The sequence below is a fragment of the Misgurnus anguillicaudatus genome, chromosome 12 (genome assembly GCF_027580225.2).
Source record: "Misgurnus anguillicaudatus chromosome 12, ASM2758022v2, whole genome shotgun sequence".
In the NCBI taxonomy this organism is placed as follows: domain Eukaryota; kingdom Metazoa; phylum Chordata; class Actinopteri; order Cypriniformes; family Cobitidae; genus Misgurnus; species Misgurnus anguillicaudatus.
The window spans coordinates 37976030-37996611 of NC_073348.2; the positions used below are offsets into that span (position 1 = coordinate 37976030).

The 20582-nt window shown below is 37.4% G+C and overlaps 1 protein-coding gene across 7 annotated transcripts in view; it reads right to left on the minus strand.

Moving 5' to 3' along the window:
- Positions 1-20582, minus strand: part of pitpnm2 (phosphatidylinositol transfer protein, membrane-associated 2) — a 69967-nt gene that overhangs the window by 17799 nt on the left and 31586 nt on the right. For all 7 annotated transcript variants that reach the window (XM_055207640.2, XM_055207645.2, XM_055207643.2 and 4 more), the window contains exons 3-9: positions 14537-14751; positions 13192-13313; positions 10898-11131; positions 7401-7733; positions 7095-7190; positions 6925-7023; positions 2128-2192 (exon numbers count right to left, since the gene is read on the minus strand). In XM_055207640.2, coding sequence (XP_055063615.2) covers positions 2128-2192; positions 6925-7023; positions 7095-7190; positions 7401-7733; positions 10898-11131; positions 13192-13313; positions 14537-14751 — 1164 coding nt within the window. The remainder of the gene's footprint in view (positions 1-2127; positions 2193-6924; positions 7024-7094; positions 7191-7400; positions 7734-10897; positions 11132-13191; positions 13314-14536; positions 14752-20582) is intronic.

The following is a 20582-nucleotide window of genomic DNA, read 5'->3' on the forward strand; positions in this document are numbered from 1 at the left end:
TGGTAGTGCCGTGGTTGGAGTGCAGATTAAGGGGCAGTATTATCCCCTTCTGACATCATAAGGAGAGCCAAATTTCAATTACCTATTTTTTACATGCTTGCAGAAAATGGTTTACCAAAACTAATTTACTGGGTTGCTCTTTTTAAAAAATTCTAGGTTGAAAGTAGCACAGGGACCCAATTATAGCACTTAAACATGATATGTCCCCTTTAATTTTTTCGCCGCCATTGACGAGATATCTCGTCAATCAAGAGAAAATGTTTCACTGCCAATGACAAGTATTTCCGGCTTTCCGCAATACCGCTATTATCTGCAACTTTTTAAACCTGGAAGTATTGCCCTATGGCAACCGGCTGCATGTCCGTGTCTGATTTAAAGATCTCTCTGAATGGGATCTCTATGAAAAGTCAGTCACAAAAATTGAATTTTTGGTCTCTGTTTTTGCTCAAAATGTGGTGTTTTTGCAGAAAGCTACCCATATTCAAAAGCTGATTACAAAAGAACTACTGAAGGTATGATGAAACGTGTTTTTTTTGTATGAAAGCAGAGGGTATGTTCTTTCATTTGATATATTGTATGTTTATATATTTAAAGAAGAACATTTTCTGGAAGGCATTAAACCTTTGTGAAAATCATGAAAAACGCTGGCTGGCAACTTTTTTTAAATGCTGGCGGCGAAAGAGTTAAACTATATTTAAAAACTATAAAGTATTGCAGAATCCTTTTTTGTCGCTAGATGCCCCCTGCCAAGCACAAACGCGAAACTCTGCCTATTCCTTTTCAAGAAAAAATAAGAGTGGTGTTATGAATTGGTGTGTTTTATGTCAGAATAAAACGTGAAAATATCTTGAGCATGCAATCTTATTTAAGGCCTTCAACCAAAACCACATTCAAAAAATCCATTGACTTTGGGACAAAAGAACCGAAAGTGCTAAAATGTGACTAATTTGCCTACAAAAACACAGTATGTGCTCCTTATATTTACAGCTATAATTTATCAATGTTGCAGTGCATTATGGGATATGTAGTTTTAAAAAATGCTTAGTAGTGAATCTTGTACAATTCTTTGCAATTTGCTGTTTCATAAATATTTTTGCTTTAAAGGTGGGGTGCAGATTTTTGAAAAACACTTTGGAAAATGGAGTAGGGCTGAGTACTAAAACACACTTGTAGCCAATCAGCAGTAAGGGGCGTGTCTACAAACCAACATCATTGCCTGGGTTGCATATGTGTGGGGCGAGTCTATCAAAAAAGGTCCAGATTCTATTGGGGTAGGGGTGTGTTTTGTGTAGGTGATTTCAAATGTCAACATTGGCTTTCAAAGATCATGCACTCCGCCTTTAAGTCAAATGTAAATAATCGCAGTGCTGCTCGATTTATATTATGGCTCAAAGTATTTTGTGAAGAATTTTCTAAAATGCATGCGGAGAGGAGAAAACACTGTTGCAGCTACTTATTAAGTCTTTAGTAAGAGTCTTATTTCTCGAATTGACACAAAGCTGTTTCAGGAAGAGTTTAAGATCAGCTACATTACAGAACACATTACAACACATCTCTATCATCAACACCACAACACAGGAAGACGACTTCCACCCTACGTGTCATCTGACGAGAGTACTAAATGTCTAACAGATGTAATCTTATCTCCCGTCACTCACAGCTGCACGTCTGCGTGCTCTGCGCCTTTGCTTGCGGGTGGTGGAGCGTCGCATGGGTCTGGGTCTCTGTGGACCAGAGTTAAAAAGTACGGAAATGAAACCAAGGCCCTTGAACTTTAACGTTTGCTCTTCCACGACACTTCACACCATGAGAACTTGACACAACGTGCAAAACTTTTGACTGACAGCCATCGCAGATGAATGGTTCAGTGATGCTGATGATCACCGCTCTGCTGATGCATAACGTTAAAAACCCTCAGAGATAAATTCATGCTTTCCTTGTACGTCAGCGTGGTTGTTATCGACATGCAGGATGTTTCGCTCCATTAGTACAAGTGCAGATGGTTTCTGGTTTCTCCCACTGCTGCAGTCGCATTATTTAATGCGATGCTAATAATCCACCAAAGCACTGCTGCATTAGGGATTGTGAAATGTTTACGATAATGAAACGTACAGAAGCGTAACGTACCTCGTTGAGTTGCTCCACCATGGCGGTTCCAGAAAACTCTCCACCGGATTCTTGGTAAAAATCACCTAGAAAAAAACGCAATAAAAAGTAAAATCAATGCACATTTATAGATGAATTTAATAAGCACTAAAACCTCCATGGCCTGTGGGCGAAGTTTCAAGTTTAATAGGGTGGTCACACTACATTTTTCCTTCCATTAAAACGCGTGCGAATGCGCCAGACCGGAAACGTAAGGTCGTGCAAAGATATTTGTTAAAACAGTGACCTGCGAATTCGTATCACGTGGAGACATGTGACCAGTAGAAAACTAAAACGTCACAGCGTGACAATTCAAGCAAATATAGACAAAGTGCTCCCTGCCCATATTCTCCGAAACGTCCGAAAAATATTTGCACGCTTAAAGTCTAGCCCCCTTTACTGGTAACAAACACAACCATAAACAGTACGACATGCAGTGAAATGCTACGTACGACTTCTCTCCACAGATAACCATACGAAATATAGATCAGGAATAAAAACTATCTAAAAAAAATTAAGATTAAGAAAATTAAGACAAAAAGATTAAAGCCACAATTTACATAAAAAAATCTAAAAACTACTAGCACAGAATGTAGTCACATAGTATATACAGGGCTCGACATTAAGGCTTGTCCGCTTGTCCGGGACAAGTGATTTTTTTGTAGGACAAGTGTAAGAGAAAATTAGTTGTCCGACTGGACAAGTTAAATTTCAATCATGTTACTTCACGTTATGTGCCGTTAATGACAGAGCAGAACGCGCAGCGCAAACACAGAGCGGAATATTGAACAGAGAGCGCGGCTCGCCGACACACACGTTTACATGTACTGTTATTGTTACTAAACAAGCTGCGCGCGCATTAAACCTGATCGCCGAACACGGAGGGGCGGGAGTCGCGGAGAGTGGAGTGGAGAGTGATGTTTCTTCAGGCTCCGGCGTGCATATAAATGACTTCACAGTGTGTCAAAAAAGACGATTTAAGTCCGTATTTTTTTCTCTTCTAACGTTCGGTAAAACACATAATAGGCTTAAAATCTTGTTTAAGAGTCTGTTTTATAACGAGAATCTCTCTTTCAGCGCGCCTATATGTGTGTGTGGTGCGCGACAGCTGATTTGAATCTGACAGAGTTCGTCACTGTACATTATCCACATTACAGCATAAATGCTAGGTTTAAGATTGATTTGATATGTAACAGATAATCTAGATACATTTTTTAATACGTTTTTTAAAACATATGTTTTAATGTTTTGCTTTAGTGTTTTAATGTCAGACAATCATTGAAAAATCTTCTATTATTTTGCTTTATTTGCTAGTCCGGGTTTGGTTGAAGGCTACAGTTTGTCCGGTTAGAACAAGTATGTCTCACTCAAAGTATTCAAATCGTTTATTAAATGTGCATAGATGTGTGGTTAGTATAATGCACGCAGACGCACAGTCCACAAAACCTCCTTTGATTTGAATCAATCCTGCTTATTTAAACTATAACTATTTACACTATTCAGCCGATCTCCCTTCCCGTTATCATTCACCTGCTCTATTCTCCGACATTGCGCAGACTCTCTAGCGGTAAGTTTTGGAACAGTCCATTTCGCACTTAACAACAGGGGTGACCGGATTAGTCCATTTATTAAAGGTGAGACTTTTCTACAATCATTGAAATGTGGGAAAAATAAAGAGAAAGGCAGCAGATATAGCATCATTCTTCAGAAAGAGTAGCAAGAAGCAGCCAAATGATTTGATTAAATTATTTGATTATGATTATTTGATTAAATAGTTTAAAAAAAACATGAGGTTGAATTATGACTATAAATTGTATGTTAAACTCAATTCATTTTAATTAAAATGAAAGTATTGTAGCAATTGTATGTTATACATTATTCTTATAAACACACCTATTATACTTAAAAGTATTTTAAGTTTGGATGATAGAGATTTTATGTGCCACCCCAGAGTAACTGCTGGCCCCTGCCTGGCCACCCCTATGAGAAATCCCTTGCTCCGCCACTGATTAGCAAAACACAAAAAATACATTATATTATAAATCTTTACCCGGACAAGTGACTTTTGTGCATGGACAAGTGAAACACAAATTTACTTGTCCGAAGGACAAGTTGCTCAAAAAGTTAATGTCAAGCCCTGATATAGCCCAGGAGATGCATTACATTTTGTAGCAAACCACATGCGTCAAACATATGTGTACACGCTGCAAATGGTGTACATGTTAGGTGACCTCTACTGGCAAAAAGTACATTTTGTGTCTTTAACTCCGCAAGCGTTTTTTTTTTAAGTTGCCTTCCAAAAAATTTTCTTCTTTAAATATATAAACAAACAATATATATCAAATGAAAAATCAGACCCTCTACTTTCAAACAAAAAACTTTCCTAAAGTGTTTTATAAGTTGGGAAATAGCGGAAATATGGATTGTCGTAAAAACTCGTCATTGGCAGGGAAGTGTTTTCTTTTCATTGACGAGATAAGTTGTTAATGGCGGGGAAAAGAGTTAACCTCTTGAAAAGCAACCCCACTCTAGCCCAAACCATGAAAAGTTGTATCATTAAGGGTTGTTTTTACTAAACCATTTAGAGTATACGCATAACTTTTCCAGGTTTCCAAATCCTTTTAAGTTAAAAATTAAAAAAGTTAGAGAGGCTGAAGTACATTGGAATAAAATAATTTTTGCTTAACATCTTTTTTATTACTAAAAAACTTAATGATAAATGTGCATGAAACCTAGAAATGCAATGATCCCAACGTCACAAGTCTAAAGAAGTTAACGTATTCTTCAGTCTATAAGCCGCGTTTTTTTTCATAAGTTGGCTGGTGCTGCGTCTTACAGTCAGGTGCGCCTTATAAGTCAGTATAAATTAACTGATGATAATATTACTTTAACGTACAGACATCTATTCAGCCTGCTGTTCTTTCTGCTATTGTTTAGTTGAATAACTTGCCTTTCCAGATTAAATGTCTGTTCTTCGGCTGGGATTTTGTGAAATAATTTTCGAAATAAACTTGACGTATGGGTGATTCTCAAGAAACCATTGAAACACCACAGCACTAATGATTTTAGCTTTAAAATGTGTAATATAGTAACATTAAAAGCATCAGAATTAACACAATACTGTGTTCTACCTTGCACAATGTGTGATTTCAACATAAGAATTTATAATTGTAAATTTGATCTCATTTTCTGCTGAAATTCTCATTACCGCAATGTGTCCGGCTGTGTTTGAACATGCGTTATGTTGTAATTTAATCAAATTAACACAAAAATATTAAGAAAAAAAATAAATGGATGTTTTGCTAGACTACTTTAGATGACAGAAAAAATATTTACTGAATATTCATGTATAAAAATAATGAAGAAAAATTAGGAAAATGATGTGTCCATGCCTGATGTTCTCATCCTCCGCAACACTTTTTGAGAACAGTTTAAGCACACATACAGAATTTTAATAAAGTTTGATTTTGAGTGACCAAGCACATGGACCAGTTACTTCAAGATGGCTACCAGGTAAGATCATTTTTTTACAGTTAATTTGAAATATTGTCTTGTCAGAATGCTTACACGACATTTTGATTATCATTACCGCAACAGATGCTTATTAAATGTTAATTTAATTAATAGAAGCATAATACTTTGATTTTAAATGCATGTGCAGAATCTCCAAATGATGTTCTTTCAGGTTTGTCATGTCATTTTGAAAATATGTCAGTGTTGATGTTTTCTGACTGTTGCGGTAATTAGATTTTTTTGGACTAATTTTTTTAATTATGTTACAAAAAGTGTTAAATGATAAGTAAACGTTTTTAAATTAATGTTCCCATTTACTCCAGACTTTGTTTTTCAATGTCTGGTGGGAAAAAAAGGAAATTTAAGCAATTTTTACATTTTCATGCTTGACATTTTTAAAACCAAGTTTTCGTGAGAATCACCCGTATAGTCCACTGTGACTTGTATACGTTGTTTCGTCTTAATGATGCATTTTTGAATGATGCGGCTTATACTCTGGTGCGTCTTATAGTATATAAAGTACGGTATGTTTCATGTTTGAGGTCAATTGGCCCAAAAATTAGGTTCTTGCTAGAGATTTTTGTAAGACTAGTGCCTTTTCTAAGTGCCAGTCAGCACCAAAATAAAAGTATTTTGTTTACACGCATACACGTTCGTTCTTATTATTAAAAATGCAGTTTCCACACAAGGAAATAAAACGTCACCCAAAGATCGTTGGACTAAAACAGTGGCTCGATGATTCACTGGAGCCACAGAACATAACACAATCGCGAGCATAACACAATCGCGAGCATCCATTCAGGGTGTAGCGATATTTGAAAGTTGAGAGAGATGTCAGCTTTCCTGCGAGTGGGCGTGGTTTCAGTGCCGAAAGCAGAGAATCCAGCCTATTTTCCAACTTATTTTATTTATTTGGCAGTTTTTTAATCATTTAAAATTTGACTGAGTGGTTAATATCACATTTGTCTGTAGTTTGACAAACTGAGAACATATCAGACTTTACACGGACTTTAAGAAAATGATATACTCTGGAGAATTTACAGCATAATAAAGACAATAAAATAAGTCCAGCCAGAACTGAGATACCCATCTCACAATATAGCCTGGAACATAACTAATGCCTCGTAAACTGTTTGAGTCAACGTGACTACTTTACAACTAATCCTATTAAAAACATGAAAATCTGACGAACAAAACTCTCTCCAGAGGGAAAAGCTTATGTTATAAAACTAGAATTCAAACGGATGAAGATAATGTCTCACATACCCGGGGATTCCTCTGCCGTCTCGATTTTATCCATCAGGTCATTGGAGCTCCACTTTGTAATCTCCTTGCCAAAGATCTCCTCGTTGTCAGAAAAGTCCTCTGTGAAAAAAACATCTCATAGTGAATAACAGAAACACCAACTTTAAACCTAGAATCAAAGTGGTATTTACCATGAGCGTCGAAAAACTCATCATCTGTGCTGTCCTCTGAGTCTCTGGCGATGCTCTGCATGCGCCATTCTGAAATACTGTGTCGTGAAGGACTTCCTGCATGTCATACATAAAGACAAATAATCTTTCATAAGAGTCGAGCCTACTGCACAGTGCATTTTAATGTTCCCATCATACAGATGAAAATCATATTCGTTTACATTACATTTACACATTTGGCGGACACTTTCTCACTACGTGCCGTCCGTCTCTTTCAATAAGGTTGCTACGAGGTGTTAGGTGTCCTTTTGAATTATATGAACGTACCACCCCTCTTAGAGGACCTTGAGGACTTTGAGGAGGTGGACCATTGTTTGGTGAGCTCTCCTCTCGCCTGAAGAGTATCTCCCAAACCTCTCGCCGTGCTGTCCGCTTCGATGGAGCTGATGGCCTCTTTGCCTTCAAGTGCTTTGTCCTGGTTGGTGACCGTGCCGTTGTTCTCGCCGCCCTCTTCGTTGCAGCTGTACTGGGCCATCTTCTGTGCCAGGGCCAGCTGAGTCTCCTGCTCCAGTTTCCGGACGTCCTCCATTGTCAGACCGTACCACTCGTCCTGCCAGCACCAGGCCTGCCGATGAGCCCGAACCATCACTTTCCTCAGACCTGATGGGGAAACACTGCCAGGTTCACATGCAGAAGGCTACATATCTTCAGATCTGGTAATGCTCGTATATACTTTACTTCTGACTAGAGTTTTTGGTGTTTTTAAATATTTGCATTTATATATCTGGTGACCTACAATTAGGATTAGGGCTGTAACGATTAAACGTGTGTCTGAAATCGATTCTGAATCGCAAGGCTGCGATTCTGTGTGTTTCGGCATTTGGCAGTAAGAAGTCTTTATCAATCTAAAATAATTATGAGTCAGAGTCGAATATAACGTGCATTTAAAAAAGCAAAACAAAATCATTCAAAATATTCTTTATTATCCTGAAAATACCCAAAACAATTTAAAGAACAGCAATATAAATATTCCTGTAGACATTTCCTGGAATAGCGGTTTTTTCATCCAGTATTCATCATATCGCAATATATATTGTCGGGAGATAAAACGTTAGAAATGTGTCTACCCGTAGAGATTTTGGACTATTGTCTCTATCGAGGTTATGTGCCCACGTCACGTTGCTGTGCGTGTGGTCATGAAAACATAAGTGCTTTTAAGCTTTATTGGCCTTAAATACATATGCGTCAATATTCCCATCTTTGCAAGTATCCTCATAAACATGAGCATTAAGGTCTAAAGAGAAAGTAAACAGCTGAAAAAGAAAACACATTGTAACAGTATTGGATCCGGACTTTAGTCTTAACTCTTTCGCCGCCATTGACGAGATATCTCGTCAATTAAGAGAAAACTCTTCCACGCCAATGACGAGATTTTACGTCTTTCCGCGATACCGCTAATATCCACCAGGTGGCAACTTATACAAACCGCAACTTATACAAACCGGAAGTAGGGCCTCACGTGAAAGAGAAAGAACTCCGTGTATGTTTTAAAGATCGCTCTATATCTGATCTCTATCAAAAGTCCTTCACAAAAATGGAATTATCTACCTATAAACCTACCCATGTTTGAGAGGTGATTACAAGAGAACTAATGAAGGTAGGATGAAACGTTTTTTTTTGTTTGAAAGCAGAGGGTCTGTTCTTTCATTTTATATATTGTTTGTTTATATATTTAAAGAAGAAAGTTTTCTGGAAGGCATTAAACTTTTGTGAAAATCATGAAAAATGCTGGCGCTGGTTAGCAACTTTTTTTTAAAAATGCTGGCGGGGAAAGAGTTAAAGGGGAAGTTACCTAATTTTTTCTCCTGTCCGTCACTCATGTTAATCAAACAGCATTTCTCCACTTTATATCTAATACATTTCGTTATCATGATATAAAATTAATCTTATCATGATATAAGATTTTTGCCATATTGCAAAATAATAAAAAATACCACAATTTTGGTTATAATGAGTGCTGGGGCAAAGATTAATCGCGATTAATCGCATACAAAATAAAAGTGATTTTTTGCATAATATATGTGTGTGTAGTGTACTGTGTGTAATTATTATGTATATTTAAACACACACACATGCATGTATTAATTTCCGTTTTTTATTTATATATAATATAGAATATATAAATAAATAAATATATATATATACACATGTAAATGTTTCTTAAATACATATATGAATGTGTATGAATTTATATATACATAATAATTACACACAGCACACAAAAAATCTCTTTTATTTTGTATACGATTAATTTTTGCCCAGCACTAGTTATAATGCAATGCAAATAAGTCCTACATTGTATCAGTATGCTTTCTGGGAATTAAACCCATGACCTTTGCCCAGCTAACACATTGTTCTACCAACTGAGTTACAGGAAGTAACTGTTTAAAAAAAGGAAATACATAAGATAATCAGTTACTTTTATCGAAGTTAACACATGGTTTAATAAAACGTAAAAGGGTTAAAGTTTCAAAATAAATTTGCGGTTAACTCGCATACATTCTCTTTTTTGAGGACCAAGTCTAAAATTTCTGGTTTTATTTCATTTTGAAAGAATATTTGGGGGATGACTGCAAAAATGTCAATGTGGTGTAACCGTTCTGTGTCAATTGGTGTAACTAGTATTTTTTTAAATGAAAATATAAATATAATCATAAAAACCGTGGAACAAAATATAATCATCTATTTTACTGTAATATGATTTTTACATACATTTTACATACATCATTTGTCAAAGAGTATTTAGAAAACAGAGCTGTTTTCAGCATATGTCAGGACAAATATTACAAAAATTTACATTTAGTAATAACTAATAAAATGAATTTTCGTGTGATATTTTAAAATGATTTTGTTTTTTAATGATTATGCTTACATGCCATCAAGGTGGATTAAATATTTAATATCTCTCATTCTTTGACGCAATTGGCGGTTACACCCTTTGACATTTTCAGGTCCATTCAGTCTTAACTTTCATAAAAATGGTGCAAATGTAATCAAATCAAAATAAATACTCTATGTGCATTGAAATATACCTGCTGCATGCTTTTAAAACAAGTTTTTAAAAAAGATGTTTGAATTTCTCATCTTGCCAAACCGTTTTTGTCACCGACCCAAATATTCATGGGGCTGATTGTGGAACATTTTGGGCTGAGGTGAAGTTGGGGTCACTTCCTCACACAATCGACTCAATCGATTAAAATTCATCAGAGATGCAGTTAACCTCCCATAAATAAGAGACGTGCAAACAAAATTATTTTCGCAGCGGCCAGAAAACAGCGAGGCAGAAAAGTGATATCGGCCAAAGAAAGGAAAGAGTTTAGTAAATGAGGAACAGCATTAGACCTCTCGTAAACGATGGGAGAAAAAAGCCAATAAGCAACCTGATATCAAAGTAATGAAACAGATTAAGCGGCGAGCGTGGGGCGCATGAGGAGGAAATGAATTCTGTCTGGAAGAGGCGGGTTTCACCGCATCAGTCTCTCTCGCTCTCATTAAGTGCAGGTTAATGTTTAAGAGCTTGTGTTCCTGACAGAGCGCTTGACACCTGCTGCCCACCAACGCTCAATGATACGGGCCACAAAACATGCAAACATGGAGCAGATAACATGGTTTATATGGAATTACAGAAGAGACAAATTTCCCCCATTACTCTTTCCAAGTAAATAATATTGATACGGTAAGAGCTACTGAAATAAAAACTAACTATATCAGAACAGCACGTCAACTGTAAACAACTAAATAAATACACAAATGTTTGCACTTACCCACATCATGAATAAAGCGTTCGATCTTTGATTGCATCCCCCAGTAACGAAACTCCACTTTGCACAGCTTATACGCACACATGACGGGCATGTTGCCTGGGTTGGTGTTGATTTCGTCGATCCAGTCGTCACTCAGGGGACCCCGCTGGGTTTTCACCGACTTGTAGAGTTTAGGGTCTTCCTCTGCCAGGTACTCGTGTGGAGCGATGAAATCTTTCACGATGTCTATGGGATCTGCGAAAGTCACTCGTTTCTATTAGTGATTAGAGTTTTGGGGGACCAAGGCACGAATGGTGAACGGGCTTTTACTAAATCATTTAATGAAAAACAAATACATTTATCACCGAGACCTTTTAGAACCTTCTGAAAGTGATAACGTGAAAAAATTATTTTTCCGACACAATCTCGATGCAATTCAAATGTATTTTACAGAGTGGCTAATTCATAAATTAAATTCACACGGATTTGCTTTCGCCCGTTACATTGGGTTTACGGTGGGGTATAATCATTGCTTTTTTCTAATAATCGTACATTTTTGTATGATTCACATTGTACGAAATCGTCACAATATATATAATACATGCGAATTTCCGATTGCTTTTTTTCAATGCAGTAAATGTGATATGTCTCTGTTTGTGTTATCTATACATAAGACTTGGGAGGTTTACTAGAACTACTTTACTTGTAATAACTGACTAGTTAAAGCAACGCACCTTATATATACACCTTTAGTTTAATATATAATGAGCTCAAATGCAAAACTTTCTAAGTTCGTCTGACATGTTTATTTGTAAATTAGCATTTTTTTATCAGACACTTAATGGATTCTCACATCAAAACGGCATTTCTGAATGAATTGAGGCCGGGATTAAGCGGATTTGAAGCAAAATAATTTGATGAATGTATAATACGTGCCGAGAAAATTGCGGTTAATATTATCTTGTTTTTGATGAAGGTGCACTGCCAAAAATAATTTTTTAAGAAAAAAATTTTCTTAGTATTTTTGTCTTGTTTTCAGTAAAAAATCTAAAAATTCTTAAATTAAGGTGCTTTTTCTTGAGCAAAACGACCCAAGAAAATAAGTCTAGTTTTTAGACCAAAAATATCAAATTTAAGTGATTTTGTGTATAAAACATGCAAAAAAATCTGCCAAATGGGGTAAGCAAAAAATCTTAAACATTTTTCTTAAACACTAAATTCAAGAAAAATTCAAGAAAAATTTGCTTACCCCATTGGCAGATTTTTTGCTTGTTTTATGCACAAAATCATTTAAATTTGATTATTTGGTCTAAAAACTAGACTTATTTTCTTGGGTCTTTTTGCTCATCAAGAAAAATCATCTTAATTTAGACATTTTTAGATATTTTCACTGAAAACAAGACACAAATACTAAGAATTTTTTTTCTTGAAAATCATTTTTTGCAGTGTGGCATTTAGCGGCTTTTGCATCTGAGCTCCTCGTATACAATTAGGACACGTTTTAAGTTAAGTAAAACCATAATGATTCAAATAATTTATAATTCATATGTAACATTTCCTAATTCAAATCACTAACCTATCTTCACAACTTTGTAGCTCTTCAACAACACACATTTGACAGATCTGTTTCTGGTGTTTGGTTGCAGCTTGCACTATCAGCACATGTCCTCTAGGTGTCTCTGTTGTACATTAATGAAGATACGGCTTCAGCCTGGATTAGAGTTATGTAACAGCATGTACAGGGCGCTTCCCCTGCATTGCTTGTGTCTTTACATGTTCGGATCACGCCGTCTCCTGTACCTCTCCCAGAATGCATTGGGGCTCCTGTGCCACAACACGTTACCCAGCTGCACCATAATACTATGTCAACTATGTCAGCATACTGTCTGCATGTTAAACAGAGAGGCGTGACACAAGAACACTTCCTGTCTGGAAGTGTGTGTGGTTCTGTCAGAGCAAACCGATGAGCAGCAGTGCGTAGTGTGATAGCACGCCCCATATCAGATGCAGCGGTTTTGCATTCGTATCAAATGTTTGCTCTTCTTTAGACTAATACTACATAAAGAAAATAAGATGGATAAAATTGAAGGTTCATTATTAAGGGTGTTGCGTAGTATGCTCATTCGCATCTTTACCCATCTTGAACCATGACCCAGAGTACTGTGTGACATCCCTTCAAACGCAACGACGATTATAACTTAAACTAAAAAGAAGTGGTATTGCATTTATACACAGATTGTGACAAACACACACAATCTGTTAACATCAACAGACAGCTTTCGCAGTAAATAGGAATGAAGCTGGTGTAACCGTACCTATGTCCCGTTGTCTCTTCTCGGCAGACGACATGCTGAAGACGTCATTCTGGGTTCCCGTGTCCGGTCTGTAGAATGTCTCGATATCGATGGAAAACTTTTCGACAAAAGGACACGTGTAGCTGTAGGACATGCAAGAAGATACTGGTGTTGACGTCATATCAGCATGTCAATGTCACAATATCACAATTGCTCTTAATGGAAGTTTATGGAGAGCATTCATGACATCAAGCATTTTTAGAGGTTTTATTTATATTTATGCATTTGGCTGATGCTTTTATCCAAAGCGACTTACAGTGCATTACAAAGTATACATTATATAACTTGTATAACTAAATAACTTTATTCAGAATAACATGCACCGATGTATTAAGCACAGTGCTTGAATTGAGGGGGGCTGGGGTGGTCCCGTACCCCCATAAAGCACAAAAAATATTTTTTGTTGAAATAAAATACTAAATGAATTTAAAATTCTCTTGCTGCACTGCCACACAGTGATACTGTCCATTATTTGTCCCAATTTTGCAATAAACTAATCCAAAAATTAGATTTAAGATCGGGTTTGGCCCTTTTATTCTCAAACTATTATTTTACATTATTTTAAGGAGTAATATGGTTAAGATTTGAGTAAAGGTTAATTTTTGGTTTATTTGATTAATACGCTGATACATTTTTTTTGATCCAGGATCACATCTTACTTGTAAAATTCACAATGATCCTATAATGACAGGGAGGGCTTAGCTAGGGGACCCCCCTATAATCTTTGACATGGTTCAAAACATAGACTGTAAAAAAAGATGGACGACGCCCATTCGCTGTCTTCCATTGGTGAAAAGTGAAGCCGTCAGTGTCCCAATACGGCACTGACATCTTGGGTCTTTAGTCTGCGCAGTAGCGATTTCGGGACCAGTCCTGCGCAGTAGCGAGCAGAAAGTAAAGCCGCGAAATCAAGGCCCCTCCCTCCCAGAACTCGCATGTCACAGCTGTCAATCATGACGTGACACCACCGTTTTTATAACATTAAATAACTAACTAAAAACAAACTTAAATTTAAAAACAAACACTTGAATTTACATCAGCGTGATAAAAGCTACCGTAAATGACAGAAACCAGCTTCGGAAAAAAGATAATTGAAGTGTAATTAAAGTTGGTCTCAAGTCCCATTGTATAAAATGGGGGAGGCGAGGTTTATACTGGGCTTCACTTTTCAGGGCTTGTGCGGCACACTTGGTTCAAAACACTGATTAAGCGCAAACCTGTGCAAATTTTTTATTTCACACCAACCTTAGAAACCAAAGCAATAAGGCACGTGTCAGATTTTTAAGTCTGATATATGGTCACTCACCGCGTGCGGGTGTATGGGTAGGCATTCCAGGACTCCTCCTCCACACGAAGAGCAGCTTTTGGCAAGATGGACCGGAACCAGCTAGGAATGTGCTGGCCGATGTGGTAGACCTTATGGGTGTATTGACCCGAACCGCCTGGCCCGTCTATATATGGTCGATTTTCGAGTATCTCCACCCCGCTGCCCTCGCCTTCACTCTCCTCACGACTCTTTTTCTGCAGGGATAAGAAGGTCAAGAATAAACTACAACTATTAGGGTACTGGTTCTGGTAAAATGTATAGTTAAATGATTAAACCACTGACACTGTACGAGCCTGAAAGCAAAATGGCATTAGTATTTAATGAGCTAATTCTGGATGCCAACCGATTTAATTCATTTGATATGAACCTGTCAGTGATACAACACCAAAACCTGCTCTATTATTATCAACCAAAACTGACAACAACAGTTCTATTCATATCAATTCACCCATCCGAGAGACATTGGCACAAAGCTCTGCGATTGGTATTGTATAAAATTAGGCACGGTTCTGGCAACGCTGCTGAGCTATGACGTCTGGAAGACCCACTGTGCCATTCAGAGCAGCACATGCCATTAAATGCACCCTGCCTGGCAAGGTCATTTTATGGCAGCTGGCAATATCCAGTGGCTATCACCATGGCAACTTATGACATCATCAAGAAGAATGACTGGTAAAGTAGTTTTTGGCCATAGGAAAGGAGGGCGCCAGTGACGCACGTGTCGGGGATTTTCCAACCCGCGGGTCCCGTTTTTATAAAATTATTATTCCCGCCAAATTATTTTCAACATTTACAAAGCGTTTGTTTAATCTATTTTTTAAAATCCCAACTTTAATTTCTCTTGCACGTTGTCTTTCATTTTCACTTTTATTTCTCTGTTTGTTGTTTTGTTGTGGCTAGTGGTGGGAGCCAACGGTTTGGGGACATCACACAAGTTACGTTTCTAAGTAGGCCTACCCATTTTAACCTTACCCACAGGTTATGAAACGACCCACAAATTACTAGTGGGCGTGCCTTTAGAAATGTTGGTTTGGTATGAAATAGGCCATAAACTTATTGGTCCTGTCGTTTTAATTGGCACTTATTGTCATTACAAGAAAACATAAGGAACAGCCAAAAATAACAATTTCGACTAGGGGTGCACAATATTAAAGGAGACATTCGGTATACTAAACTTTTCGCTATTCTTGTCATTGTGCGTTACGCTAATGCTTTAAAATTGTACAATCAATGTGAACAATATTAATATAGAATGAAAAGTGTAACTTTATTATATAAAATATTCTTTATCATCTTCACACATCACATAATCTCTCTACTGTCCACATCAGATAAAAATTTATAGACTACAAATACATGCAGAACTTGAAGTATTAAAAAAGTTAATAATTGCGAACTATTGGTATATGCATATTGCCGTGTGCACATATGGGTGATTCTCGCGAAATTAGACTTATGAGGTGTCATGAAACATTTCGATAAAAAAAGTTAATGCTATCAAAATAAGAAGCATACAGTTACAAACATCTCTTCATGTACCATTTTGCACATGATTTCAAATGACCTCATACAAACCAATTTTGTAGTTTTTTTTCCACATTTAAGAGGAAAATTTTCATTACGCAACGTGTCCATGACTGGATTTGGGTTCTTTGACATGGAAAAATTTATAATTAAAAAATCTAAAAAATAAAAAGCTATATACTATAGTTATACTATAAAAATTTACAGTAAAGAAAGATATATTTGGTGATCATTGGTAAATGTAGAGACAATAATAAGGAATATAAACATGTCCAATACCAATTTTCTCATCCTCCGCAACAATTTTCAATCATTGTTTAAGCCCTCAATGAACTAACATTTTTTTTAAAAATGGATTTTGTGAGAATCACCCATTTGTGATATTTCGGTATTTTGTGCATTCTCTGACATTTGGCTTAAATGTCAGGTGTGGAGTAACCGTTAAAATGACGTACATTATCATTTTTTCCGTTTCCGTTTAAAGTAATTGCCACTGATGTGGATCTAATTGTATAATTGTAATGTGTCCTCTGTGTTTGAATAAAGCTGCTGATGACAGGGCAGGGCAGGACCGGTGCTCTTGCAGGACAGATGGCGACGTAGATCCCATCAGCCGTGACTCTGCATTAGCGAGATGATAGCTGAGAGATTAAAAGCAGACAATGTTACTTAAGACCTCCATTAAGAGAAAGTTTGTGCCAGCAGAAAGTCAGACAGTTTTCCTGACGTCCGAGTGTTCTCATGAGATGTCAGCAGGGTCAGTTAATGCAGACACAAGGGTACAGAAAGTGTAGTGGGCATTACTGTAGATGTCAGCAGACGCCCACACAGGTGAGATGGATCTCCTGGTTCATTATTAATGTTAAAGATGTGGTGGTTATTCACTGCGATTATTGATTGTAGTTATAAAATTGGCCAAATAAGCCAAATAATGACAAAATGGACTGCATCTTTAATGCATTTTACTCTTAGTTTTAAGAACATTTAAGCATTTATAAGATGCTTTTACAAAAGCACACGACTTACAAAAGTACTTGATTTATTGTAGGGACGCAATAGGATGTTTCAACAAACATTAGAAAATATATTTTAAAGGGGACATATCACAAGACTTTTTTAAGAAGTCAAATTAACCTTTGGTGTCCCCAGAGTAGCTACATAAGTTTTAGCTCAAAATGCCATATAGATAATTTGTTATAATGTTAAAATTGACACTTGTGCCGTTTTTGGCTGTGTTCTTTTAAATGCAAATGAGCTGATGAAATGCAAACACTGACTGCATTTACATGCACAGTCTTATGCAGATTATGCTTAATAACTGTGGAAAGCAAAAACCGATCACCAAAGGTAGGTTTTTTGCTCATTACCCCGCTTTCACGTTGCATGCAAACACCTTAACCGGCTTTCTCGCAGTTTTGTTCGTGTACACGTCTCCGCGTGACATTTATCTTTGAAGTAAGTGCAAAGTAACGCATAAAAGTCTCCACCCGACAAAAGCTGTTGGCAGAAAAACTGTGAAAATAAAAGCTCATGTTATTTTTATTTTTTTAGGTTCTGCAGACACGAGAAAAGATACAGTATAGCTTATATCAGTCCTTCCAGAAAAACAGTTTTTTGTTGATTGTTGCAGGCAAAAATCCTTGATCTTGCGACACGTTTCTTAAAAAATGCGATGGAATATGCAGGATATTTATGCAATTATATGCGATGAAATTGCGGGAACTTGCAAAAATTGCGGGAACGTGCAAAAGCTGCGGGAACGTGTAAAAACCAACGTGCAAAAACTGTGGGAACTAGCAAAAACTGCGAGAACGTGCAAAAACTGCGAGAACGTGCAAAAACTGCGAGAACGAGCAAAAACTGCGAGAACGTGCAAAAACTGCGAGAACATGCAAAAACTGCGAGAACGTGCAAAAACTGCGGGAACTAGCAAAAACTGCAGGAACGTGCAAATTCTGCGGGAACGTGCAAAACTTGCGGGAACGTGCAAAAACTGCGGGAACTAGCAAAAACCTGCGGGAACTAGCAAAAACTGCGGGAACTAGCAAAAACTGCGAGGACGTGCAAAAACTGCGAGGACGTGCAAAAACTGCGAGGACGTACAAAAACTGCGAGGACGTGCAAAAACTGCGAGGACGTGCAAAAACTGAGAGGACGTGCAAAACTGCGAGGACGTGCAAAAACTGCGGGAACGTGCAAAAACTGCGGGAACGTGCAAAAACTGCGGGAACGTGCAAAAACTGCGGGAACGTGCAAAAACTGTTTGCAGCTTTTTCGGCTTTTCACTGATGTTCACGTTGCGTAATTACGCCACTTCATAACGTTCCCATGGCAACAGGGGACATGGCTGCGCTTGTGTGAAGTAAATGCAACACTTTTTAACTTTCTGCTAAGATATGTGTGCCTCTTTGCTACGAAAATGCATGGATTGTGTAATCATGCAAGCCTATTTTGTGCGCAGATATCTGCAATTTATGCGGCAAATGTGCAGTGTATTTAAAAAATGCGGACACCGCATAAATATGCGGAATTCGGCTGATTATGCATTGAATCATGCGATCACATAATTGTGTTTTCTGAAGGGACTGTTATGCTTTTTGAACAACTATGTGTACTATAGGCGGTGACGTCATGCCTGCGAGGAACCTGACAAATCTCCAAATCCCATCTAATGCAGTTTTCTGCATAGCCGGTTTATTGATTTGCATGAAAACGCATGAAACCGGTTTCTATAATAAGCAGATTTCTGATTGTTATCCACTTATTCTGCATGTTAATGCACTCCCTGAATGCCATAATGGTGGTTCGTTGAAAGTGAAACTCAATTGTGCTGTCAATTATTTTCTCTCTCTCTTTGTACTACATGGCGTGTCGTGGTTGGATAGTGCAGATTAATGGTTGGTATTATTATAATAAGATCCCCTTTTGACATCACAAATTTCAATGACCTATTTTTCACATATTTGCAGAAAATGTTTACAGGGCTGTTCCTTTTCACATTTTCTAGATTGATAGAAGCACTGCGGTCCCAATTATAGCACTTAAACATGGAAAAGTCAGATGTTCATGATATGTCCCCTTTAACACAAAACAATTTATTGCAGCATCAGAAGTAATGCTCAGAGGTATTACAAAACAAATACGGGTTCTAGATCAGCATGTTTGATGGGTATTTAATGATCTATTATCTATTGGCTGAGAGCACCGACACGACGAGGAAACACAAGCACTAGAAATATCTGTCAGCTGCCCACATGAGGAATAACAGTCAGCAAAAGGCTAAAGAGTCTCACGGCCAAGACACCTCACAAATGCTCTTGGTCTCAGCGTTTTTTAATATATCTTCGATCACCAGATACGTGATGAGTAATGCATTTCCGTTGTAAAAACCCAGATCTGTGCCACCAGGGGAATAGCGGCCGTGCTTCTCTCAATGTCAGAGAAAAACCACAGCATCTCTCTCTTCTTCTGCCACAGCATCACTAAAACGCTCAGTCTGGTCTGACGTCAGGTCATAGACTGATTGTGTGCCGTTCAGATTTGTCTTTTGAATCCGAATTCACTTTGAATTGAACTTAAGAAAGACTTAAAATGAACTTGGACTTAAATTTGAAAGGAATTCATAACAACTGTAAGTGCAGTTTGTATAAATTATATTTTTTTATATAAAAAATACAATGCATATAAAACAAGACAATTTTTTTTATTTTACACCGCTTTCCAGGAATGCTTTACTGTACCCCACAGAGCAGTGTTGGGGCGAGTCTGCATGACAAATTTAAATGGTTTTTAAATGGCTGTGTTAATTATTTTGACATTTCTAAACTAAGTTAAAAGTTCAATCATTTTAAATCCCATTTTAGGAAATATAAAGTGACCACACTGAATTTCTTAGAATTGCAATTCGATAAACTGCTTCCTGTCATTCTAATTTAACATCCTGTTATGTTTGGCCAAATTAACTTGAATTCACAGTCACTTTTAACACACAAGCTGCATTCTTTCATCTTATGCGCCTGGATCAGTTTGGCTGCGTTTCGAGTCGGACGCCACAGGCTGACAGAGCGGATCGCAGCGGTGCAATCGCGTCCTCTGGTCTAAATATGAGAGAGGCGAGGTGTCGACAGCTGGAGGTGACAGAAAGTGTAGACAGACAGATAAATGTCAGGCGGGAGAAGGAACAGGCGACAGAGACGGTGAACACTGGGCTGCGGGGTCTGTTTTTGCTCATCCACCCAGTGTGAAAGCACCAGCAATTAATTAGGAGGTTGATGGATGACATCAGGACCTCAATGACTTACTGTACACACACACACACACACACACACACACACACACACACACACACACACACACACACACACACACACACACACACACACACGGTGTTTCAATTATATTTGTATTCTTTATATCAGATTGATACTTTATTGCATCAACACTTCTCAACCTATTTTTGCTACACGGCACACACATAATTTTTGTATTATATACAAAAGAC